The sequence below is a fragment of the Capricornis sumatraensis genome, chromosome 12 (assembly GCF_032405125.1).
Source record: "Capricornis sumatraensis isolate serow.1 chromosome 12, serow.2, whole genome shotgun sequence".
In the NCBI taxonomy this organism is placed as follows: Eukaryota; Metazoa; Chordata; class Mammalia; order Artiodactyla; family Bovidae; genus Capricornis; species Capricornis sumatraensis.
Genome location: NC_091080.1, coordinates 84,480,815 through 84,507,781, shown reverse-complemented (window position 1 = coordinate 84,507,781; position 26,967 = coordinate 84,480,815). Strand labels below are relative to the sequence as shown.

Genomic DNA, 26,967 nt, shown 5'->3' with positions numbered 1-26,967 from the left:
AAATGAGTTAGCTCTTCGCATGAGGTGGCCAAAGTATTGGAGTTTCAGCTTCACCATCAGTCCCTCCATGAATATTCAGGACTGATTTCCCTTAGGACGGACTGGTTGGATCTCCTTGCAGTCCAAGGGACTCTCAAGAGTCTTCTTCAACACCACAGTTCAAAAGCATCAACTCTTCGGCACTCAGCTTTCTTCACAGTCCAACTCTCACATCCATACATGACCACTGGAAAAACCATAGCCTTGACTAGACGGACCTTTGTTGACAAAGCAATGTCTTTGCTTTTCAATATGCTGTTTAGGTTGGTCATAACTTTCCTTCCAAGGAGTAAGTGTCTTTTAATTTCATGGCTGCAGTCACCATCTGCAGTGACTTTGGATCCCAGAAAAATAAAGTCAGCCACCGTTTCCACTGTTTCCCCATCTATTTCCCATGAAGTGATGGGACCGGATGCCATGATCTTTGTTTTCTGAATGTTGAGCTTTAAGCCAACTTTTTCGCTCTCCTCTTTCACTTTCATCAAGAGGCTCTTTAGTTCTTCTTCACTTTCTGCCATAGGTATGGTGTCATCTGCATATCTGAGGTTATTGATATTTCTCCTGGCAATCTTGATTCCAGCTTGTGCTTCTTCCAGCCCAGCCTTTCTCATGATGTACTCGGCATAGAAGTTAAATAAGCAGGGTGATAATATACAGCCTTGACGTACTCCTTTTCCTATTTGGAACCAGTCTGTTGTTCCATGTCCAGTTCTAACTGTTGCTTCCTGACCTGCATATAGGTTTCTCAAGAGGCAGGTCAGGTGGTCTGGTAATTCCCATCTCTTTCAGAATTTTCCACAGTTTATTGTGATCCACACAGTCAAAGGCTTTGGCATAGTAAATAAAGCAGAAATAGATGTTTTTCTGGAACTCTCTTGCTTTTTCCATGATCCCATGGATGTTGGCAATTTGATCTCTGGTTCCTCCGCCTTTTCTAAAACCAGCTTAACATCTGGAAGTTCACGGTTCACGTATTGCTGAAGCCTGGCTTGGAGAATTTTAAGCATTACTTTACTAGCATGTGCTGCTGCTGCTAAGTCGCTTCAGTCGTGTCCAACTCTGTGCGACCCCATGGACTGCAACCCACCAGGCTCCTCTGTCCATGGGATTTTCCAGGCAAGAGTACTGGAGTGGGGTGCCATTGCCCTCTTCTTACTAGCATGTGAGATGAGTGCAATTGTGCGGTAGTTTGAGCATTCTTTGGCATTGCCTTTATTTGGGAATGTATTGCAGTGGCCCTTCTCAGATCAGTAGTTTGCTAGTTATCTGCTTTCCTGGCTATTATCCCCATTAGAATGGGAAGGTTGACCTTTAAAAAAAAATGTATTTATTTGGCTGTGCCGGGTCTTAGTTGCGGCATGAAGACTCTTAGTTATGGCATGTGGGATCTAGTTCCCTGGCCAGGGATTGAACCTGGGCCCCCTGCATTGGGAGTACAGAGTCTTAGCCACTGGACCACCAGGGAAGTCCCAGGTTGACTCTTAAAAAATCTATCTTAGCTGTTACTATAAAGCCGAACATACAAAAGGCACTCAAGTTGAATAAATGTTTCCAATATTGTTAAATGCTTATTCTGCTAAATCCTCTTTCTGCCCCATTGTGAGCTGTTATCTGCCTATGTCATAGAATGAGCGAGGAAGCATATTACTAAAGGAGCAGATATTAGTTTTCCCAGCTCGGAACCAGGGAAGCGGATGTAGAGCTTGAGGGCCGGCTCTGGGTGATCGGTTACCACATCCAGCACTTTCACAAGTGCATTAGATAACAAAGTGGTGAATGCTGAGAAGGAGGATTGCTGGAACAATGGCAGAGGGTCTGTTCTTCCTCTCAGGCACCAGGTAACTGTGGGTCCCCAGGGATGTAGATGGCAGGCTTCCCAGGTGGAGCTAGTGGTAAAGAACCTGCCTGCCAGTGAAGGTAGACGTGAGAGGCATGGGTTCGATCCCTGAGTCAGGAAGATCCCCTGGAGGAGAGCATGGCAACCCACTCCAGTATTCTTGTCTGGAGAATCCCAGGGACAGAGGAGCCTGGCGGGCTCTAGTCCATGTGGTTGCACAGGGTTGTGGACACAACCGAAGCAACTTAGCATCCACTTAGGACGCACAGAGGGACGTAGATGTGGCCCAAGTGGGGCTCAAGTGGCCTTGGAAGGAGGTCAACTGGTAGGATGACTTTAGCTTGGCCCATGTGAGACAGGCTGGACTAGACCCCAGGTGAGGTCAGGACTGAGTGAGTTTCCTCCCCACCCACCCCTGACCCACCAAGTTGGGTGTGAATCACTCTCAGGGACCCCCTTACACATTGCAAAATAGGTACGCTAGGAAAATGGCCAAAGGTTTGGAAATGGGCAAAAGAGATTATTAGTATCCTTCCAATAAAATGCTAGTCTGTTGTCCCCCAGATCATTCAAGAGTACCAGATTCTATAAGGGTGTGTGCACCTCTGATTGCTTTTGGTTGGACTAGTATTTAGTTATGTACAGATAGAAGTAAACGTGTGGAAAATGGATAGTCAGGCAAACATCCTTTGTCTCGAGCCATGCCAATGAGTCCTGTTCATAGTAATGCAAAAGAATATTACCTAGTGGAGAATATAAATCCCTGCAAGTCTAAATGTCATTCGACCTGGTTTAACCTCTTATTCATTCTCTCACTGATTAATAAGTTAAATAAAATTTTTAACAAGCAAGAAGTGTATGTCTGTCTGAGAGTCATGTTTTACCTTCCAGGATTTTATACTTTAACAGGTAAAGAAGTAAATAGAAGTGAAGTGGGGGACAGCGAGGATGCCTGGAGTCTCAAGGTTCAACACAGAGGTAGGTAACTATGGAGAAAATCAAGGCAGGGTTGGGGACGGATGAGGAAGTAATCTGCTGCTGAAAGATGGCTACCCTCCAGCACACCTGCCTGAAGGCTGTGCCAAGGAATATTGCTACCTCTCCCTCTCCCCTTCCTATTAGCTGGTATGTTAGTTTTGTAGCGCTGCCATAACAGAGTATCATAAACTGGGTGGTTTACAAAACATAGATTAATTCCCTACCGTTTTGAGGCCGTAAACCCAAGCTCAAGGTATTGGCAGATGTGATCTCTCCCAAGTCCTCACTTCTTGCCTTGTAAATGACCATCTTCCCCCTGTGTTATCATCTCCTCTTCATATGACACCAGTTATATTGGATTAGGGCCCACCCTAATGACCTCATTGAACTTGATTACCTCTTTAAAACACCTGTATCCAAATACACTTGCATTCTGAGGCACTGGGCATTAGGGCTTCAACATATGAATTTGGGGGGCAGGAGGGGGGACATGCACACAAGTCAGCCCTAAACACACCACTCTCACATGCCCTGTAAGCTTGTAGTTTGCTGATTTGATGAAATTGGGTTTATGGGATAGGTGCTCACTATGTATTGACATAGCCTGGAATCTGCTTAGTGGACACGAAACCACTCAAGACCAGACCCAAACTGCAGAAATCCCTGGGGGGAAATTGCACTAACTCATTGACTCAAATGCACCCCAGGGCAGGATTTTCTGGCCGCTTCCTGAGAAGAATGTCATTCTCCCTGAGCAGGTGGTGGGGGACACGGCGGGGTGGGGATGCTGCCACTGAAGGTGGCAATGGGGGTGGGAAGAGAGCTGGTGTGGACTTTGTGATTTGGGGTGAACTGTTTAATTGCCTGGGCTTCGCTGTCCTTCTCTGTGAGAGAGAGGGGCTCTTTAGGCCCTTCCTGCTCAAACCTGGGCCAGGAACCAGGAGCATTGCACTTCCTGGGGCTGATGGGAAGGGCAGACTCTCCGGACCCACCCCAGGCCAGGTGTGTCTGAATCTGCATCTTACGATCTCCAGGTGATTGACAGGCACGTGGAAGTTTGAGAGGCACTGATTTAAGACTAGCTGGGCCTGGTGGTCACAGATGGAGACCACGGAGCCCATCATTATGAAACATGAAGCCCTTCATTTCTCCCTTCCTTCATTGCCCCTACTCAGAGAGCAGGTTGGAGGAAAGATGCTCATCCCTGCTTCTAAGCTGCTGTGCATTACCCGTTCTGTCATCCCACTGAAAGCAGAAAATAGGGATTCAAATGCAAGTCCCTCACCTCACCCCCACCTTGCTAATAATCCTTGGCTAAGAGATCCAGGGGATGAGCAAAGACCCAACAGAATTACTGGGTTAATTTCAGAACTTCCCCCTATCTCCACCCTGCAATCTGTTTTAAAAAGGGAGAGCTGAACTCAACAATAAAAACCAGACAATCCAATCAGAAAATGGGCAACGGACATGAACAGACATTTTGCCAAAGATGGCAACTGAGCACATGAAAAGATACCCAGTATCAGTAGCCATAAGGAAAGTGCCAATTAAAACCACAATGTCAATACATACCTATCAGAACATAAAAAATAGCGACGTCACCAAGGGCGGGTGAGAATGTGGAGAAGCAGATCTTTCCCATGTTACCAGCGGGAATGTAAAATGGTGCACAGCCACCCTGTGTTTGGCAGCTTCTTATAAAACTAATCGTGGAACTACCATTTGACCTTGTGATTTCATTCTTGGGCATTTATCCCAGAGAAATGAAAACTCATGTTCTCCCAAAAAAGTCTGTATAAAAATGTCCAGAGACGCTTTATTCATATTCATTCCAAACTGGGAACGATCCCAATGTCCTTCAATGTGGGAAACAAACTCTGAACATCCATACTCTGGAATGTTGTCATCGATAAAAGATAGTGAACTGATGCACAGTACAGTTGGGATTAATCTCCAAAGACTGATAGTGAGTGGAGAAAGCCAGGCCTAAGGATCACATACCGCTTGAGTCCATTTAAATGATATTCGTGAAGTGGTAGAATTCTAGAGATGGAGAGTGAATTAATGGTGGGAGGAGGCTAAGGGAGGTGGGGATAGCTATGAAAGGGCAACCCGAGGGATCCTGGTGATAGAGGTGTTCTGTATCTTCACGAATCATTGTCAATGTCCTGATTTTGATATTGTGCGATGGCTTTGCAAGATGTCATTACTAGGGGACCTGGGCAAAAGGTAATCTAAGGCCATCTGTGTTGTTTCTTAAAATTACATATAGATTGACAATTTTCTCAAAAGAAGAGACAGAGAAAAAAGAAAGAAAAAAAAAGAACATATTCTTGTCAATTAAAAAAAAAAAAAGCAAGCGAGATGTGTCCCAGTCCTCCTTAGAAAAACGTGCAGGATTCTTTGCCAGTTGAGGAATTCTGGTGCTTCTGCTGGATGTGAAGGGGGAAGGGGGAAGGTCAGAGAAGGCAGAAAGATGTTTTATATATTCCCTAGAAAGGCCTATGTTTCTATGCGAAGTAGGCAACTGCTCAGATATAACTGGTCGCCAAAGCCCAGCCAAACCTCAGAACCTGACAGAAATCCTAAGAAACTACAGAGTTGGTCTCCCGTGCCCTCGTGGGCACTGTGTGTCAAAAGGCCTGTCTGCCAGCAGGACGGGCCCCGGGGGACCCCGATCTGCAGCTTCCGGCTGTGGGAGAAGTCTGTCTTGGGTGTGGCTCCAGTCACACTCCGTCAGGAGGCTCAGCCTGGCTCGGCCATTGTTGAATCAAGGCCCTGCGTGCACGTGTGCGTGCTCAATTGAGTCTGACCCTACAACCCCATGGACTGTAGCCCGCCAGGCTCCTCTGTCCACGGGATTTTCCAGACAAGAATACTGGAGCGGGTAGCCACATCCTAGTCCATCAAAATCCTGAGCAGGTTCCAGAGCCTGGCTTTGACTGAAAAGTGAAAGTTAGTCGCTCAGTCGTGTCTGACTCTTTGCGGACCCATGGACTGTAGCCCGCCAGGCTCCTCTGTCCATGGGATTCTCCAGGCAAGAATGCTGGAGTGGGTTGCCATTTTCTTCTCCAGGGGATGTTCCCGACCTGGGGATGGAACCCAGCCAGGTCTCCCACATTGCAGGCAGGTTCTTTACCATCTGAGCCACCAGGGGAGCCTGGCCTTTGACTGAGGAGCTCATCGAATCCCATTTGAAGATGAGGGGGTCTGTGGCACAGCTCCTCTCTCTGAGGGATGCTGGTTGCCTGGTCTGAGGGTTCCAGAACTTCCCTCCCCCTACATCCCTCGGCACCCGGCCCACTTAAGGCCTGCCCCTCCAAGTGCTCACGGGGTGCTCACAGACGGGTGGAATTTTGGCCTTCTGCCCTGCCCGATGTAGACAAGGACAGGAAAGGCATGAACGAAGGACACCTTGGGCCGCCCTGCAGTTTACAGAGCAAGTGGCAGGAGGGTGGGAGTCTGAACTCAAGTCACTGTCCTTCCTTTAACTCCCCAGCTTTTGACTCAAGTACAGTTGCCATTCAACTGCCACCTCCTATCCTGTATTTTGTTCATGTTTTCTGTTCATGAGAAAGCCAGTGGGTCCGGGCTTCTCAACCAGCAGTCAACAAACACTTCTTGGTCAACCTCCAGTGGTTCCACCTGCGTCCCATGCCTTGACTGGAGGGGACTGGGGCTTGCTTCCACCACCCAGTCAGCAATGTAAACCCTCTGCCTGCACCACCAGTCAGCTGCTTCTTGCCAGAAGCCTCTCCCTCTCCCAACAATGCTCACATGCTCCAGCAATTCCTCTCCTTCCTGTATGGTCACACTAGGATTTTAAGGAAATGAATAATGTACTAGTCTTCAGAATGCACATAGAGGTATCTAAATGCTGCAGAAAATCGGATAAAATGAGGATAAACATTGCAATGCCAAACCACTGGGTTTGTAACTAGAACATTGAGAAGATCAGAGATAACTGTGGTTTAATATACAATGACATCCGTATCCAACTCCCTTTTAGCCTTTTGTCACCTGCTGGGAGAACTTCACATACACTGATTCACATTTGTTCAGTCGAGAGTCATGTCTGACTCTTCGTGACCCCATGGACTGCAGTATGTCAGGTCTCTCTGTCCCTCACCATCTCCTGGAGTTCACCCAAGTTCATGTCCATTGATTCAGTGATGCTATCCAACCATCTCATTCTCTGCTGCTCTCTTGAAGAGTAAATATTTGAATCTAAGTGTTGGTCAGGTGGGATCAAGTAAGAGTTTATAGATTTTTCATGGTTCTGAAAGTAGGCTACATCTTCCAGTGAAAGAAGGCAGCTCACGGGCACTCAGGTGTGAGGTCTCTCCTTGCTTTCCTTGGAGCCCATTTCCCCACCAGCACCTTGGGTTTCAGTTGGTGGGGGTCTCCTCCTGGGACTATCCTGGTGGCCAGGGCACACACAGCAGGATGTACCTGGGGGATGGCCTGAACCTGGAGCCTGAGCCCCGAGTGTCTGAGGCTCCGGTGCGCCTGGGCTCGCAGCCACAGCCAAGCTGTGGACAGTGAGGGGGAATAAGCGGGGTTCCTTCACAGCCGGAGGGGCTGCTTGGGAGCGTGAAGTCAGCCACCTCAGGGTAGGGACGATGAGGGTGCAGGGAAGGAATGGCTCCCCATTTGTTCACACTGATCCTTGGACTTCTTGCCCCCAGGAATCAAAGCTCACTTTACTGTTACCCATACAGTTAAAAATGCCACCGCCCTGACAAAGACGTGAAAAAAACAAAGTTCACACCTGAGGCAGAAATAAAACACATCGTGGCTTCTTCTGAAATTAAGCTTTCTCAAGACTGGGTTGGGAGGGCACCCTGAGGCAAAGTGTGTGTGCCAGGCACCAGGCTGTTTTTAAGTTCCTTTTCCAAAAATCAGTAACAAGGGGCCACAGGAGCTGAAGTCTTTTTTTTTTTTTTTTGATTCCTTTAAACATTCATAAAATCATCTTGTTTCAGAAGTCATTTCCTCTTAGGTACAGATTCTGTGTCCAGGATGGGAGTTTTCTCCAAGGCACCCGGGTGCTTTGGGGACCCACTCTGGTGCACTCCTGCCTGACACCACTTCAGCTCTTTATGGAAACACCCTCTGTGAGCTGGGTTCTTTTCAGATCTCTCGTCTTGTAGAGTCTCTGGGGAGTGGAGCTGCAGCAACTACCTCGCTATGGAGTAAGAGAATTTTCTCAAGTTTCTCTCAAAATTTCTTTTCCCAAACAGCTCCTAAGAGGTGGTTTACACCGCCTTACAAATCTATTAAATATTAGTGGTGACTTTGTAACAGCAATGCTTTGTACTAATATATCAAACATACTCCGTCCAATAAAAATACAATCTCCACAGCTGCTTTCTTAAAACTCTCACAACCAACTCTGAAACGGAATACTCTTAATACTGTCAGTTAAATAGGAAATAAAAAATGAGGTTTCAAGTCGGTACATTAAGAACAAAGTTTCAATTTCTGGAAAGAAATGGTTAACCATGATTGTCTCCAGGCAAGAGAAGTCAGTGAATGGAGGTTGAAAGGAGACTGACTTCTCTCTATATTCTCTTATACATTTTGAATTGTTAACCATGGGTGTGGATTACCTACTCCAAAGAAAAATTTGAGTAAAAGTCAAAATTAAATATTCAGAATCTAAATTGAAACTGTGAACACAGACTATCCCCATTAAAGTGCTTTTTCTTAAATCTTCAAAATAAAAGCCCTCGCTCCTGCATCCCCCCACACTTCCTTCCGTAGCTGCATGTAACGCCTTCAAGGAGCAGAGTAAGCTTGTGTGGGAGTTAAAAACACATTCATCCCCCTCTCCCCACCACCAGATTTGACAGAAGTGTGGCAAGGAGGGCCATCTGTTTTATTTGAATGAGAAATAACCCAGCATTCTGATTTCAATTAGCCTCTTTGTAGCTTTATGTTCGAGCTGGTTCCATGGGTAACAGTTCAAACTAAGTGTAGAGAGAAGCTGGCCAAGTTCTGCCAGTGCTGATTTGTTTTTAACAACTGTCAATGAACAGAGAACAAGTGTACAAGACAATGTGGCTGGATGCACATAAAAATGCAAAACTTCCCAAGCTCAAAACAGCACCTTCTGGCATCTGAGAGCTAAACAAAACATTGAAATGGTGTCTATCATTCTATCAATTTAAATATTTAAAATCAATATCACTTATCATTTAAGTTCCTAGTTTTGATGAACAAATACGTGCCTTATTCTTCAGTCGCTCAGTGTGTTGAATCTTTGCAATCCCATGGACTGCAGCACACCAGGCTTCCCTGTCCTTCACTATCTCCCAGAGTTTGTGCAAACTCATGTCCATTGAGTTGATGATGTCATCCAACCATCTCATCCTGTCGCTTCCAAATACACACCCACTACATGCAAAGTCCTGTTACACTTGAGGCCTGAACCAAAGAAGGAGCAATAGTTCGTGCCCTTGAAAGGCCTGTGATCTATTTGGAAGGATAAGCCTGCAAAGTTTTACAATAATCTTGAGTAATATTAATATTTAAGACAGTAACAGAACTGTCAGACATCAGTATTGCACAAAGCAGCGTGAGTTCTGAGGATGGAAAGGGAATACTTTTGTCAAAGGCTTTTACATTGGAAGGGATCTGCTCATTGGTGGCAGGACAAGGCTGAAACAATGTCATCTCACACTTGGGTCCTTTCCACATCACCTCTGCTCCCCTTTTCACCCAAGCATGCACGCACACACACACTCAAAAGCCCAATGAGGCATCACTGCATTGGTGACAGTTCAAAGCCTCGCCCGTGGCTCCACGGAAGCCACTGCCTCCCCGGGCGTATCTGTCAAAAGACATCAGATTCCTGAGGCCCTATCCCACACGGCCCAGTTCTCTGACAGCTTCATGTAATGGGTCTCAAGGAAGTCATATGAACCAGTGGGGGCAGGGGAAGAGTCGTTTCTGATGGTAGCTGGTTTGCACAATCAATCACACTTACTGAGTTGCATTTTCCCACGGCACCCAGGGGTCCAATCCTTACTGTTTCCTTGAAGTCCTGAAAGAAGAGTCTATGACCTCAGTTCTGCAGCTTCATCAGTTTCTCAACATGTCCCTCCTCAAGGGGTTGGCCAGTTCTCCAAAGCCACATCGTCCAGAGCAGAGGGGTCATGGTGGAGACAGCCAGCAGGAGGGGACCCTGGGGCTGGGTCCCGGCTCAGTGGCAGTATCACGGGATGGATGCTGAGCGCTCAGCTCCTTCCACCCAGCTCTGCTGACAGGTGAATGTCCACAATGCAGCTGACCCAGCCCCACCCGCTTAGCTTCCTGCTGTCCAGGAGACAGTCCCAGTCAACACACTGCAACACAGTGATTTCTTAATTCCAGGAAATCCAAATTAAGACAAACGTGATCATAATGAAGAAGAGCTGCTAGTTAAAGTATAATCATAAAAACTGATTTAAAAAAATAAAAAATACTGTATTTTGAAAAACAGGTTTAAAAAAATATGAAATCCTTAACAGCAATGCAATAGGCTCGTATTAACTACTATACTTACATAATTCATCTGGCTAGATATGCATGACTAAAATTTCTGTTACTGCCTAACAGTGAAAAGTTTAGTTTTGTTACAAAGCCTGGGAAATTGGAATTTCATTTAGCTCAAAGCTCAGAAAGTACATTAGCAAAAATCAGTAGAATCTGATAAAACAGTATAAATCACTTAAAAACACCACTGGTAAATACAGAATCCCCATGAATATACAACAGGTAATGATGCAATGAAGATGTTTTTACAATATTTATTAAGATAACAAATTTATAAATGGAAAGACTCAGAGGCACATAGTTTTTAAAAGGCCAATACCATGGAATAATGAAGTCAACACAGAAAAGAAGATATGAACAGTTACAACCAATACAAGATTTTTTTAAAAGCAGCATCCCTACCCCCCCTCCCCAATACACATCATAGGAATCATCCTTCAAAATTACCATGATAAAAAGTTACTTCCTTCAAAGAAAAATAATTCTTTCCACCTACCGAGCCTAGAAAATCCTATTTACAATGAACTGTCCTGTATTTCATCAGTATTGTTTAATATGGCCTCTTCTATTCTGCCATTAGAAGTACTGAAAATTTTATAGCTATTATATTTACAAATGCACATAATATTTAAATTTGCTCTTCACTGAGAACAACTGAATATATACTTAATCAAATCACGATACAAATGTTTTAGTGCTGATAACACATTCTGCGGGGACAGGTATGTGGGGAGAGGTGTATTTAGAATCATGTTGTTTCTTAAGGATTACTAGGCCAATAAGTCTGGTAAAACTCAAGGCAGTCACAAAAACAGGTGTTTGTTGATGAAGAATTTAATTTATTTCTGTTTTAACTGGACACACTGGGCTTCTTCAGTCAACCTTTACCACACTGTATATTTTGGTAACAAACCAAAAGCATGCAAAGAAGCCAATTGTTCCTATAAAAGAGAAAACAAGAGTCAACCTCCTTTCAAAGGCAGCGTTATGATTTACGTAAAAGTACAGACTTAGAATGACTGCTTCCTTTAAAAAGCCATAAAACTGTAAACCAAAACTATAAGCCATTACCAGGGATACACCAAAGACCCATGAACTTTCCTGAAAAACACAGAGCCAATTCAGATCAAATTTCTTACAGAAATTGATTAAAAAAACCTTTTTATGCTATAAGATTATCTAAAGCTTTCTATAATATATTCTTTTTCTTATTATACAGAAAAGGCTAAAATTGGAAGAGGAAAAGGATACCAATCTTACTTTCCTGTTTAAAAATATTTTCTTACCACAAAATGGAAAATGCTATTAATTCAACATATGATATGAACAGCTTAAAAATCAGAATATCAGATTCACAGAATTAAAAGGGAATATTTTCTAAGTACAGTTATTGGGAATGATCAGTTTTCAAAGATTATTATAACAAAATAACTCAAAAAGATTTTACAAAGTGTTAAAGTGATATGATAAAGAATAATAATAAAGAGACACTCCCTCTGAGATGAGAGGTGGCACAGAACTGGAGGACACAGCAGCTCTGTCCTGAGCTGTGTGAAACATCTTTAGATGAGTCACGTGGAATCTCCACCCCATTTCTTTATCTCATTAAAGAGAGATAATTTTATCTGCCCTACCGGCCTCCATAAATCATGAAAAAATACAGGCCTTGATTTTCAGGTATTTTTATCACTTTAGAGTCTAAAAATTTTGAAGTATTTTTATCACTTTAGATTCTAAAAAATCTGAATGCCAGACAGTTCACAAAAATGAGGCTTTAAGGATTACATAACTGTTTAGGGCCCATGGATGGTAAGAAAGGCCAGGATTCAGATTTCTTTCTGATTTCAAGTGTAAGTATCCTTTTAAACTATACCATACTTACATGTACTAAATGTAAATTCAGAGACTGTTTTGCAAGAGAACATGTACTAAATTATGAAACTGCCTACCACGTTAGAATTGATCCATAACATTTTTTCGAAGATTATCCCCTAAGAAATAGTCAATAGGTAGGGCTACAGAAGCATATAGAAGCGGATACACGTGCCCCTTGTGGGAGTTTTATATTTAAAGTTCCAACGGTTCCCACCATTGTTTTAAGATTTTTTAAGTCAAGAGACTGTAGTTGGGACATTACCACAGAAGTTGTGAGTGTTATTATACCCATTCTTACATCACATATATAACCAAGGACCTGCTCTGCACATGCCATGCACTGTGTTTTTTCGAGGACACACAGATATACCTTCTGGATATTCAAAGGGTCATTATTAAGGCTTGAGAAGAGATTGGAATTAATTCCAGAAAAGTAAAGGTGAAAACATAAATATACTGAAACAATCTTATGTGAAACAAGAACTTCAAGGTAACAGAAGGCATTTTAAGATGAGAAAAAAACATTTTATCATCATACTAGCAACTCTAAGAAAGTTAAGTTTACTTTGTTGTTCAGGTACTTCTAGTATTTTATTTTGTTCTTAATACTGAATGGGTTTAGTGTACATACTAAAAGTGGCATCTTTCCTAATGTGGCAGAATAATAATTATTGTTTTCTAAAACAGATTGACTTAAAAAAATGGTGTCAGTGCAGAGTCCTGAAATAAATGTGGATGTTTCCTTCCCACAAACTGAAATACACTAAAAGTCACTGGCTTCACTGGTTGATTTAAATCTGATGTGGCTCCAGAATTTAGATTAGAAAATTTGTTTTATCCAAAATAAGTAAAAATATGACACTTTAAAAATCAAGAGCAATAAAGTTGAGGTGATGGTTGAATTATCATAACATGTGCCTGGAAAAACAAGACATTCACCCAGACCATGGTTTTTTGTGTGTAATAAGGAATCAATTGTATATGTATTTACAGACATGGATACAGATGCCCCCAAATAGTAATCCTCATTTCACAGGCTATGACTGTTTCACAGATCATTTATAGAGACTTACGGCTATGGATCTAAATCTATCACACGGAGACCAAGATACGCATCCCCTCAACACACACACACACACCTACCCCACTATATCTGACCAATGAATGACCTGATGTACAGAACTGATCCAGGTGCCTGAATCTTGTTATATATACTGACATAGCAACAGGGGCACTTCAAAACTCTACCTAATTCTGTTAAATACTAACAGATGAGTAGAAAGTAGAAAAGCTCATTTTTTAACAAGTTTTTTTTTCTTTTTTGACTGCTGTACTTCCTCACATAGCATGCAACACAATCTTAAGATAAAATTTCAGATGTACACTTTCTATGACAAAGAAATGGTCTCTCAATTTGTGGTTGTTGTTTAATAGTTCCACAATTGCTAAGTACCGAAGCACTGAAATACAGAGAACTTTCCTAGGTGGACAGAGAAGACGTACATATACAAACACCAATGTAAAGCACACTTTATGCCATTAGGTAAATGGATTTTAAAGTGGTGATATAAACCTGCAGTTTAAAACTTCTAGAATAAGGGATGTCCTATGCTCATCTTTTCTTGGTATCATTTATTCTCAATCTCATCTTAAATTTCTAACCCCCAATTTCTACTTACTCCTAAATTAGATAGCTAGAGCTTTTTACTCTATTTCTGAAATGAGAGCAAAAACAAGACTGTTCCATTAAGAGATGGACAGGGGAAAGCCTCGAGATGTTCTGGCCAAGGCACCCCTGTACTTCCAGCACAACAATGGTCCCTGGTTAGTCTTCTTCCACTAGGCCTGTCTTCCCGCCTCTGCTTTACTGGTACTCACCGCCCCTTCCCAGGGGGCAGACCAGACCATGCTCAGCTGCACTGAGAACTAAACATAGGAGCACTAAGTAGCAGGAGCCTTCATGGATTTTATAAAAGCAAAATAATTATAAATAATTTGCCTAAAAACGTATTAACTAAAAAACAACCATTCTAATTCTTACCTGTAAAAAGAAAGAAGATCAAAACCATTATCATGGTATACCCGAAGTACAGGATTGTACTTGCAGTCCCTGTGATTTGCAGTTTTGAGAAGAAGTAGTGTATTGCATATATTAAGAAATACACTGCAGTAAAGCCACTGGTGAGGAATGAACGCCACTGCCAATGATAATCCTGGGCAGAAGAGAAAAAAAATCCAGGATCAAGAATTACTTTCCAATTAAGAGGTAATGCAGCTGAAGAAAGTTACTAAAGAGAACATAGCTAAATGGAATAGCCCCCCAAACCTAATTTTTGCTATTGATTCCAGTCTCTTTTCATACTGAAATTTGCCAATTTCGCCAAAGGTGCTCAGAAGCACCTTCTATGTTTGATGGAGCTACTTAAAAGATTGGCTAAATACATGCAGAAAAATTTTAAATGGTTTATGAATAATGAAGCATTAGGCTGTATTTTAAAACATATGATTCCCTAAAAGAAAAGAAATATACAAAACCTTTGGTGCCAAAGATATCATTAAGAAAGTGAGAAGACAAATTACAGAATGGAAGAAAATATTTACAAATCAAAATCTGATAAAGGTTAGTATCCAGAATATAGAAAGAACTCTTACAATTAAACAAAAAGATAAACCATCTAACTTGTAAATGAGCAAAGGAATTCAACATTTCTCCAAACAAGATACACAAGAAAATATGCAAAACCACAATGAGACACCACTTCACACCCACTAGATGGCTATAACTTAAAAACCCAGAAATATCAGGTAACTGGCAAGGATGTGGAGAAACTGGAACCTTTGTGCATTGCTAGTAGGAATATAAAAGGGTGAAGCCACTGTGGAAAAGTCTGATGGTTCCCCAGAAAGTTAAATAAAAAGTAACTAACTATATGACTCAGCAATACCACTCCTACATATATACCCCAAAGAACTGCAAACAGGTAAAATGAGAATTAGTACATGGACGTTCACAGCAGCACTATTCACAACAGCCAAAAGGTGGAAACAAACCTAATGTCCATCAATGAATGAATGTATAGACAAAATGAGTGTAACTACCTGATGGAATGTTACTCAGCTATAAAAAGGAAGAAGCACTGACACACGCTATAGTGAGAGAGGAACCTTCAAACACTCTGCCAAGTGAAGGAAGCCAGACACAAAAGGGCACACATATCGTGCGCTTCCACTTGTATGCAATATCCACAACAGACAAATCTGTAGAGAGAAGCAGCCAGGGTCTGAGGGGAGAGAGAACATGAAGTAACTGCTTAGTGGGCACGGGGGTTTCTTTAGGGGTGAGGAAATTATTCTGAGGCAGAGACAGTGATTACCCAATACTGCATATGTAGTAAGCGCCCCTGAATTGTTCACTTTGTAATGGTTGATTTCATGTTATGTGAACTTAACCTCAATTTTCTAAAAAAGCATATCAAATTTAACAGTTAAGATTTCATCTCCTGTATAGAAAACAACTATGAAACAATGATTTAACCACAATCTAAATCTTTTAAAAAGTCACCCAAGGACATCATCATTTTGTCTTGCTGCCAACTATATAACTCACTGCAACGAAATCTCAGAAATGTTTTAATAAATTTTTCCACGTAAAATGTTTGCTGTCACTAAATTTTCAGTCTATAAGTGTCTGTTCACAATAAGAATAATTTTAAAGTCCAACAGTTTAAAAATTCAGCATAATGTGCTATTCTTAGGAAATTAACATTTTAAAAGTTAACTTCTAAATAAATAATAAATATACTGCACTGGGAAATTATCTTAAATCAGGCTTAAAGATGGCTGCATTTGATTTAGGAATATAGGTCAATTTCTACCTATAACTGAATATGTGCAGTTATACTTGCTCACTGAACAAAAAAATATTGACACACAAAAAAGACTGCAATCTTTTGATAATTCAGGTTTGGGGGGCTATTTTGTGACATTAGAAGTTGACATGGAAAAAAAAGACAATAAAGAAAATTACTTCACAACTTGCCCCATAATAACACAGTTACTTCAATTAATAGTATTCAAGGTTACCTTATGCCAAAATTATAAATACTGTTAGCAAGTTAACATAAGCGAATATTGCTAATACATACCTCTGCACACAGGTGGAAATAGCAAAGAAGTATAGTTGCTTCAGAACAGGTAATAACCAAAATGATAAACACCAGGAACAGGAAGCCAAACATGTAATACATCTGGTGTGACCTACAATCAAACAAGTCAGAATGAACCCATCAACAGTTTCTTCTTGACACATCAAATGACACACTCCTTTCATTTTTTTGAACTGAAAATGTTTGCTTTTTCTCCCATCCAATCGACAACAAATTCTCCCAGGTTTAGACGATGTGATATATGTGGCAGAGGCAGGGCAGGGCACGCAGGATACAACAATGCACTCGAGTGTCTTCCTGCTCAGGTAGGACTTGCAACTCGTATTTATTCAAATATGCTTACTCTGTCTGTCTACTGGTGAGTCAGAAAAATTTGACACTTCCCCCCAAAAATTAATGTAAAGACAGAGCCAAACTAAGAAAGGGTTATATTGGGTACAGATTGTTTCTTATCATATATAACAGCATCAGCTGAATCTGGAAAACACTATAACAAACAGGAAGGAAAGACAGGCTCTAATAACTGAAAAAGTTCAACTTTAGTTCTGACAATGCTACCTGGAACCCTGATACTTTCTGTAGCGTATGTCAATGTGATCAAATAAAGATCACAACATACTGTAGGGTATGAGTGGCTCAAAATTACCATGGTGCGTTTTCCTACTCGAACAAGAAACCAGAGAATGAAGTGATCTTGGGATAAGAAACGACTTTGTAGGTTATCTAGCTCAACAATGCTTGCTTGAATTCCCTCCCATCAAGAGCTCAAAGACACTCCTTTGAAGCAGTATGGATTACTTATTAAAACACAGGACTGGAGAGACAGGTGAATTTTCTGTCACACAGTAGCCGGGTGACACAGGCAAATTACCTAACCTCCAAAATCTCATTTCATCTCGTTAAGTGGGACAGTATCCACCTCACAGAGGCGTGAGAACTGAGCAATAAATAATAAGCCCTTGACTAATAATAAGTGTTATCACAATTCTTCTAACACTGAAAAGATAAAACAACTTTTTATCTCTTAAGATTTCTGATTATTGGAGAACAGCTTACATTTAAAGGTATAAACAGTAAGCCCTATAAACAAAAAGAGAAGCTAGTAGTATGTACAATAAGAGGTGCTCAGCTTACCAAATACTATTCAGGATGAAGAAAAGCTGTATAAAGATGCACCCAAAGGGCAAAATCCCTCCCATGATAATACCAGGTAATGGCTTTGTGTAGAAAGACTGTTCAGGAATCTGACGTGGAATCTGATTGGTTCGAACTGGGTGTTCAATGGCCTTCAGTTTAAAAAAAAAAGAGAGAGAGAAAGGGTTAATAATTATGTATCTATTTAAGAAATTCTTCTCTGCACTAGATTATTTGTCAGCTTTTTCTCAGCTTCCAACCTGACACTAGTGGCAATACAAGTCTACCTAGGTCATCAGAGCGAAACTTGTATTCAGAAGCCCCAAACCAGATACCATCAGGTACAATAGTCTGTCTGTCTCCCGGAACAAGCCACCACTGTTTCCAGCAGTGATCCAGTGACTAATGGCTTTAAACAAAATAAGAAACACACAGGAGGAAACAATATAGGACTCAGAAAACAGCAGTTAATACAAACGTAGAGTTAAGCTTCTCTTTTTAGTTATATATTTACTGCAAGAAATGGGCTGGTTCTGAAACTGTTGTCAATGTGTTTTTTGGAGATGGACAATGTCATTTCTATTAAAATTGCTCAATTTTTGCTAAGACTTAAGAACACAAGGAAGATAATGAATGGTTATATGAAGCTTTATGATCATAAACTACTGCTGATGTTTTCAATTATTCTCTAACACACTACATTACATGGTAGTATAAAAACAACTGGAGCCTAAAGTACCTAAACACAGTAACATGAGGGGGAGGGAGGAGAGTACACATGTAGAAATTTACTTTCTTGCAAAAAAAGTTCAAAACCTACTTCTATAGTTTCTGTGATGATATAGCAAAAGTTAAAACCTGATATTCTCATTGAGATTATACTTCTGTGAACTTGATTATTTCATATGTCAGTGTATGTGTATAGAGGCAGAGAATCACTATACCATTCTTCACATTTTGTATTTTTAGAATTTTAAGTACTTATTTCATCTATGCAATTTAAAAATTTCAAATCATGTCAGTTTACTATTTATGCTATACAGATTTCAAGTCATAAACAAAATGTCAAAGAATTGAGAAATCTTTTAGTAGCCTGGCATGGTAGGTGCAGTGGAAACTCTGAAGTCTCTTAAAAGTAGGTAAGTTTCTTCCAGGGTATTCCAGGTCCCCTCACAAAGTATGCTCAACTACGTAACTTCTTTTAGCCTTGTGGAGACATCTTCAGAGAAAAGCAAAGACAATGGAGTTAGAGGAGGACCCAAGAGTGAATTCTCAGCTTCCTCTGAGCCTGCGGGTAGAAAGCGGGCAGCAGAGGTGGAGGCAGACAGGCTGGAGGGAGGGACTGAGCCGTGATTGCAACCCTTCCTAAAACCAAATGCCAGCAGGTAAGCACATAAAGTTTATTCCAAAACTACATATGAAAAACACTGCTATCCTCACTGTATGGTCACTTTTTTTTTTACAGCTTTATTTCCTAACCCATACTCAGTTTTACCCAGTTTACTTAGTTAAGTTATATAGATTAGAAACATTTATTGCTAAGAAAAAAAGATACAGGTATTTTTTAAGTTAAAAAAAGGGAAAAATTTATTTTTAATGTAATAAATTCATATTTTTCATTAGTTTAAATTAGCATTCATTTCCTGTCACCTATTTTAGTTTTCATTTCCATTTACTTATCAAACTCTGAAATCTTAACTTTACGTCCATAACCTCTAACCACATTCTTCTGAGGACTATTTCAAGAATGACTGCAGTCAAACGAAGAAGTCATCCATTTTCTATGAAATTCAGATCCCACAGGACTAGTTTCTATCTTCTAGACACGTGCATCTTTAAGGTGGCATATGCTAATTTCCACGGCTGAGATTCATTCAAATAAGTTAACATCTATAAACTTACATTCTTCTTAAAACCAAAGTATGCACCAATAAATGTCAGAGGCACAGATATACAGAACCAAAGAGCCAATATGGCAACTAAGGTCCCGAAAGGAATGGCTGCTGAAGAGCCTTCTCCCCACAGAATCAGGTTCATTATGAAGAAGTCAGCAAACACAATCCTGAAAGACACAACAGGGGTCTGGGTAACATTTGAGGTAGAAGCAAAATGATACAGTGGCAATCATATGCAGCAAGTATCACAATTTCTGTGCTATACACAGTAAAGTGGAATTGCTGGGTCATTAGGGTATGTGAATTTAAAACTTCAGTGATGCTGATGTTTGGTAGAAACCAACGCAATACTATAAAGCAATTATCCTTCAATTAAAAATAAATTAAAAAATAAAAAAACTTTAGTAGAAAACTGAATTGCTCTTCAAATTGGTTTTGCTTGACTTAAACTCCTATCAGCACCTTATGAAATTTATCCCTTAACGTATTTTCGTCATGCTTGGGACTGCCAGACTAAGAAACAGACTTTTAAGAAAAGGAATATAAAAAACTCTCCTGTCTAAAGGCAGTTTTTCCCAGGTAAGACAGGTAGTAGTCATTCTGCAAATGTTCGCTGAACATTCACTTTTTAAAAATTAAATTTATTTTCTTGGATACACACAGGAAAGATTAGACATACAGGACAGAAATTCTGGGAACTAAAATATGACTATGTTAAGCAAGTTATTATTGAAAACCCCACTTACCCAGGACAAAGAAATGATGTTAATAAAACATTTGTTTTCCACTTCTCACCTCCAAAGGCTGCAGGAGAAAACAAAAGTGGCATTAACTCAAAGACGTACCTTCAAAGCAAACCAAATGTCCACACCTCAGGTCTGGCACTGGACAAATGAACACACAGCACTGGATGCCTATCCCTAGAAAACTGACGTGAGCAAAGGTCCTAATACTTCCTCATCAAATGATCCAAACCCAGAGACACACATCCCAAAAATGCTTGGATTAAGTCCCACTCTAAAGACTTTTGTTTCAGCATAAAATAAATCTAGTATCAAAAGAAAGTCATCCAAACAAGTTTTATTCTCTTCTCCTTTTTCTAACTTCAAAACAAAACAAACCTTTAAGTCTAACCCAGTTTCAATCACTGGGACTGGATGAAGAAAGAGTACCCTGGAAATGCTCATTTACCCTGAGGTCAGTTTCAGAATCTGTTCTAAAACTAGGAACCCTCAGGCCTAACAGGCAGCACTCCTGAATGCCCACAGGAGGTCTGAATCTCCAGGGTGCCTCCAGCAGGGCAGCTTTTCCAGGCCGTGGGGGTCAGGGGTGGGGGGTCAGCGTGTAGGATCAGGTGACTGAGAACAGAAGGGGTGCCGCCACCTGATAGAACAATTTACTTACCAGCTGTTTACTCTTCTTTGCTTCTAACTCCCACCCCCACTTTAAAAATGTAAAGTATCTGGAGTAAAATAAATGAAAGTACTCCTTCACTCCTAGTTTAAAAGCTGGAGATAAAACTGGCTGAGATCTGAACACAGCTTTGATTTTTAAAACAAGTTTTAACAATTTATAAGTTTAATGGACTGTGAAGAAGGCTGAGTGCCGAAGAATTGATGCTTTTGAACTGCGGTGTTGGAGAAGACTCTTGAGAGTCCCTTGGAGATCCAACCAGTCCATTCTGAAGGAGATCAGCCCTGGGATTTCTTTGGAAGGAATGATGTTGAAGCTGAAACTCCAGTACTTTGGCCACCTCATGCGAAGAGTTGATTCACTGGAAAAAACTCTGATGCTGGGAGGGACTGGGGGCAGGAGGAGAAGGGGACGACAAAGGATGAGATGGCTGGATGGTATCACTGACTCTATGGACGTGAGTCTGAGTGAACTCCGGGAGATGGTGATGGACAGGGAGGCCTGGCGTACTGCGATTCATGGGGTCGCAGAGTCGGACATGACTGAGCAACTGAACTGAACTGAACTGAAGTACTTCTTGGTCTAAAAGAAAAAATAATTTATACATATATATATAATTATATATATAATATATATATAATCATATATATAATTTATATATATGATTTGAATTCACAGCATTACTGACAAGACTACTGTGAAATTATGAATTTTGGGGGTTTAATACAATTCCAATCAAAATTCAAATATTATTATTTGAAACATTAAAAATGAATCTATACAACGAAGCACTGTGTGACAGTGTGTCTCCGAATGTTCTGCCTGATGAATATGCTACTTAATCAGCAGCAAGGAGGTCTGAAGTACAGACAGGAGAAGAAGGGGAGGTGTGTCCATCGGGCAGGGAGTACGGATGGGAAGTCAAGTGGAGGGAAGAGCAGGTGAGAAGGCCCCAGAAAGGTGTGCGGTGCAGAGCCTGACTGAGGAACGGAAGGAAAGCAAGAGGACAGAAACTGAGGGGGCGGGGAGCAGGCAGGGCTCCAACCCTGTCTCCTTCGTCTTAAAATACCTATGACCAGCCTAATCCTATGTCTATCAGCAAAGAATGAAAGAAAAAAAGAAGTCTGACAAAACTCACACCAAGTAAACACACTTACTCACTCACACATGCACACAGGCCTTCTCATACTCTACACATCTAGCAAAATCTAATACTTCTATTTGGGGTTGAATCTAGCCAACCATACCTTAAGCCTACCTAAGTAACCCTGTGTGTTTTTAGCTGAAACCTTAGTCCTATCAGAAGACCTTGGGGAACCCTAGCCCTGTGTCATCATCTCCCTGGCATTTTCGATCACAGATTACCGATAGGATCATCTCAACTGGACCACAGGCTTCCTAAGCAGGGCAAAATTTGGCATTTGCTGACCCGGAAAAGCTACTTTGTAAGTCGTCTCATCCTATTTCACTCTTATTCTGTGGCTGTGAATTCTTTTTTTCACTGAACTTTATTTTACTTTTGGAAAGCAAGAACACAAGAGAATGCAACTAAACCTTGCTACAAGAGTAACTTACCTGGGGGCTCTTTAAATAGTGAGATCTGAATTTACGTACAGTGTACCTTCACAAACATTAAATCAATGTAAGTACGACCTCTCATAAAGTATTCCTATATACATATATATATATATATGCACTATTTGTTTTAATAAATGACTCAGTGATACTTTTTTCCCTTTACTAGACTAAATATATTTCTATGAATGTAGCCAATCTAAGTTGTGCAGCCAAAGCTACTAAGTCAAAACTTAAGAAGGAGAGAGGGGACAATGGATAGGCAGCACCTAAATTTACTGAAGCCACTGTTTAACAAGCGTGTTTGAACAAGCAAATCTAGGGACAGTCATCCATTTCACAAGCTTCTTTAGACACCTCTTAACACACTGCATGAACAGCCTCAGCTAACAGACACAAAGGCTCAGACCCCGACGTGGCAGCTTAGACTCCTGGTCTGACACCCGGCAGGGCAGCTCCTACTTACACTTGTAGAACCTGGCGGCGACATAGCCTGCAGGAGTGCCCAGCAGCACCCACAAGACCACAGCACACGTCATCAGAGCTCCGCGGTTGGCAGGTGACAAAAATCCCAGGCAAGCAAAAACTAAAAAAATAAGTAATTTAAAGTTATGAATTTTATTATTGTTTCCTTTGAAGTGATAGAAGACCCTGCTCATTTTTTAAACAATAAACTAAATACAACTTCATGAAAATATGCTCCCTTACCACGCAGCCACACTGAATCTTGGTACTATCTAAGGCACTGCATCAACAGGATCACACGTAAGGCAAGCTCCAATCTGGACATTTCCTGTCAGGGTCGACCTTTCCTGTTACCAGTGGAGGCTGACTGCAAGCTCAAGAGTGCTTTCAGCTCTTCTGAGCTTCAAGTACAGCTTTTAAATTAACATCAATAAAAATACTCCCACTGTAAAATAGTCTCACTTTCTATTCCTTTTAAAAATAATACTGACTCCTCTGGGGTGAAAAAAAACCCCCTTGTAACATCCAAACATAAGAGATGAGGCAGAATCTAGTCGAAGGACAAAAGAGAGGAAAAAAGATTTCACAGCACCATTAGCTTTGTGAACACTAGCTACTGAAGGGCTTGGTCAGTAACTTGGGAAATTGTTTCCTACTTTTATTTAGCTAGTTGCTTGTTTGTTCTTCAATATATAACCCTCCCAACTAATTAAGAAAAAAAAACACCATCTTATATTTATAGCGATTCCGAGCTTTAAACTGGAAGTCAGATATGACTTTCTCAGAAAGAAACCCAAGAACAGATGCAGGTGGCTCTCTCACTGAAATTTCCGGTGTCTCCCCCAGGAGCACACAGCCAAGCAAACACCACTGCACACCTTCCCAGCAGCATCGACTGGAGAGGAGAAACTCACCATCACAGGAAGCCAAACAGGGTAACTAGAGGATCTACTGGAATTCAAGCTAAGACGCACCCTCCCCCAGTCCTCTCAGGCCTGACACATGGATTGTTCTGAAGCAAAAAGTCCATATTCAAGCACTAAAGAGAAACAATCTCTATCATTTTCTAACAGAGGCTCTCTGAAACTGTCTTTCATGACAAGGTCGCTTTCTAGCTGACCCCAACAAAGATCAGAGAGAGGCAGAAGGCCACTCTCGATCTAATTTGAAAGCCGAATTTCACCCTCAAGCACCACTCCCCTGGAACTCCACCTCGGCTCTCTGGGACTCTGCAATCAATCGTCTGGCTGTGTCCAAACCTCCTTCATGACTCGTTTTCCCAATCTCCCCTCTTCAGTGTAATATACTTACAACTGCTGGCTAGCCTCTCCTATCACACTGACATCACCTTATCTAAGTTGTTAGTAGATAAATATGTTCTAGTTAGTCTTCAGCGGAGCCGGAAGGTGCAAATCAGTCAACCCCAAACTTTGCAGGTGCCAGACATCTGGAATCGGTCATTCTCTTTCCAAACACTTACGTGTTTAATTGCATCATAAAAACTTGGGACAATTTTACTTGCAGAAAATGACTATAGTATTACGTATTTAATATGCAAACAAACATAAGAACAAGTGTGTGCTAAGAAAGTTACTGAAAAGTCAGTGGTTTCAGAATTTTTCTAGTAACATTCATGTGTTACTTGTTCACCAGTAGCAGGCAACGAGAACATGAGGAAATAAAAGCAAAATTCATAAAACTCTTTTCATAAATATATTTTTCTCGGATAACTTGGAAAACTGAAAGACCACGACATTAAAACATCTCCAGACAGGAGTCTCAGGGCCACTCCTGCTGATGAATACCTCTAAGTCAGCTCTGTTTTTTAAAAAAGAAAAATTAAAAATCTGTCCTAATTGATAAAGTAGGACTTAATAAAATTTCTGAAGGCTTTCAAGAGTCACAAGGAAGAGATATTTTTTTATGTGTGTAGGAAGATCTTTCCTCAACGTTGCTGGGGAAAGAAACAGGTCCTGCTTCCTAAATCTTGCCAAGGTGGCGAGGTCTCCAAAAGCTTCCTGTCTCGTCCCCTCTGGGTTCTGTCTCGTCTCCTCTCTGTTCTGTCCTTCTCAGTGGAAGCCAAGGATGTCCTGGGATGTTCATCACACGCTCCGGTGAGGTAGGACAGCCAACCTGCATGGCCCTGCTTCCAGGCTGCCCAGATGAGGATCTGCAGCTCCTGTGCTCCCACGACAAGCTTGGTCTCTATGCAGCTGTGAGGGTAATCTAAAGAGTCAGCTGTTGGCATGGCTAACCCCGCCCCTGGTCACTTATGGTCAAAGAACACAGATTCTGAGAACCAAAAGACTCTCAGAAACAACAAGCTAGCTTAGCTACAACTTAGGAAAACTGGATTTCAAATAATTATTTTTAAAAAGCATTTTCTTCATGTTAGTTTTCACTTGACACTTACATAAAGTCACAAAAGTCATAATCAAAATCTGTGTCCCCGATCCGAGAAAGACGGATAGCAGCATCCCTTTCCTTGGAGGACGGAATATATCACCATGAACCAGCTTCCAGCCAAATTCTTCCTGGGCATCCTCCTGAAAAGGGAAGGAAATCGTTTCATCACCATGGGATCATCAAGAAAACTAGGCAGTTTGTTCATTGTTGAATATGCAGATATGGAAATTTAAAGAAAAACTTACAGATATTAATATATATTTCAGTTTTGAAGTATGAAAGCTTGACTCATGGAGCTTTATATAACTTTCTTGAATTGTTTCTAAAGAAATGTTGTGTGTGTTAAGATCTATAAATAGTTACTGAGATACTTTAAAAAGAAATACAAAGATAATGGGATAGCATGCCCTAGTCAGTCAAGTTTTATGATCCAACTTGATGACAATTTTAAATCACACTCTATATCCTTTTTACCCCTCAGTAACTAATCTCCAAAACAAGCAAATGGTATCAGTTCTCAAAGCTACTCTGCATGCATAGTAGGCTCTGATAATTTTAATAAGCTTGTGTCACCAGCTCACACTGCTCCCCTATCTCCAGACACACATATTTACCTGCCTAATTAACAGCTCCACTGTGGCTGAATGTGGACACCTTGAGCAGAATCATCCACAAGGAAACTGATTTTCTCCCCACCTCTACCTGCAGTTCCCCCAGTAGATAAAACTCTAGACTACCAGCTGCTCAGTCCCCAAAACCTTGGAGTTACCTTTTTCCTTCCCCACACTTCATACAATCCTTTAATAATTCCTACAGTTTAGCTTTAAGATCTACCCACAGGACAGGTTAGCCCTGTTCAAGCCATCGCCTCTCACCTGGCTATCACAGTGTGCACTAAACTGGTCTTGGTTTCTACACTTCAGTTGAATCTCAATACAGAACCAGAAAGATCCTTTTAACTAATCGGGTGGTTCAGGTCAGAAACACGGGGTCATTCACTGGCTGCTCTCCTCTTCCACCCTCTCAACTGGCCAATCAGCATTCCATCCCACCTCCCGGACACCCTCTGTTTATCTGCCCACTGCCCTACTTCTTCCCTGCTACCATCCCCTGACTGTGGAAATTCCATACACTGTTAAAAGTGATTTTCCTAAAACATGAATCTGGCCATGTCAACACTGTTTTGTATACTTCAACAGCTTCTCAGTGATATTCAGACTGCACAGCTTAGAAACTCCATCAAAACGTGGCCCCTGCTATTTCTTCAGCCTCCTCTCTTTAACATTTTGTCCAGGGTACTTCTGTAGCCCTCCCCCAAATTCCCACTCAGATTTCTATCTTTGCAGCAGCAGACAAGATTTAAAAATAACTTCCCATGTGGTCTAGTATTTTACAGTTCCACATTTTCATTTAATCATCTGAATATAAGCAATGAAGTTGGAATTTACTTTTTTTCCAGATGGCCACCTACCTCATCCACAATTATTCCTCAAAGCTACTTTTCCTTTGTTGATACACTTTTGTTAACCTCCATATTTAGACTCATTATTCTTACAGGCAGAAAATATCATTTGAAATTTCTTTGTTAACTAATCCTTCTAAACTTCTCTTTAGGATTTTTACTTATTTTCTACTAAAGTATTTC

At 41.1% G+C, this 26,967-nt stretch overlaps 1 protein-coding gene and 1 non-coding gene across 2 annotated transcripts in view; both read right to left on the bottom strand.

Annotated features, from left to right (window-relative positions):
* Positions 1 to 1,431: 1,431 nt before the first annotated feature.
* TRNAG-CCC (transfer RNA glycine (anticodon CCC)) lies at positions 1,432 to 1,504 on the bottom strand. The gene has a single exon. It is a non-coding gene; the product is annotated as a tRNA-Gly (tRNA).
* A 9,306-nt stretch (positions 1,505 to 10,810) lies between these two features.
* Positions 10,811 to 26,967, bottom strand: part of TM9SF2 (transmembrane 9 superfamily member 2) — a 50,025-nt gene continuing 33,868 nt past the window's right edge. Inside the window, exons 10-17 of the mRNA XM_068984276.1 lie at positions 25,330 to 25,462; positions 22,918 to 23,037; positions 20,210 to 20,267; positions 19,471 to 19,630; positions 17,569 to 17,720; positions 16,414 to 16,525; positions 14,310 to 14,481; positions 10,811 to 11,334 (exon numbers count right to left, since the gene is read on the bottom strand). Of these exons, the coding sequence (XP_068840377.1) occupies positions 11,267 to 11,334; positions 14,310 to 14,481; positions 16,414 to 16,525; positions 17,569 to 17,720; positions 19,471 to 19,630; positions 20,210 to 20,267; positions 22,918 to 23,037; positions 25,330 to 25,462 (975 nt within the window). The 3' untranslated portion in view covers positions 10,811 to 11,266. The remainder of the gene's footprint in view (positions 11,335 to 14,309; positions 14,482 to 16,413; positions 16,526 to 17,568; positions 17,721 to 19,470; positions 19,631 to 20,209; positions 20,268 to 22,917; positions 23,038 to 25,329; positions 25,463 to 26,967) is intronic.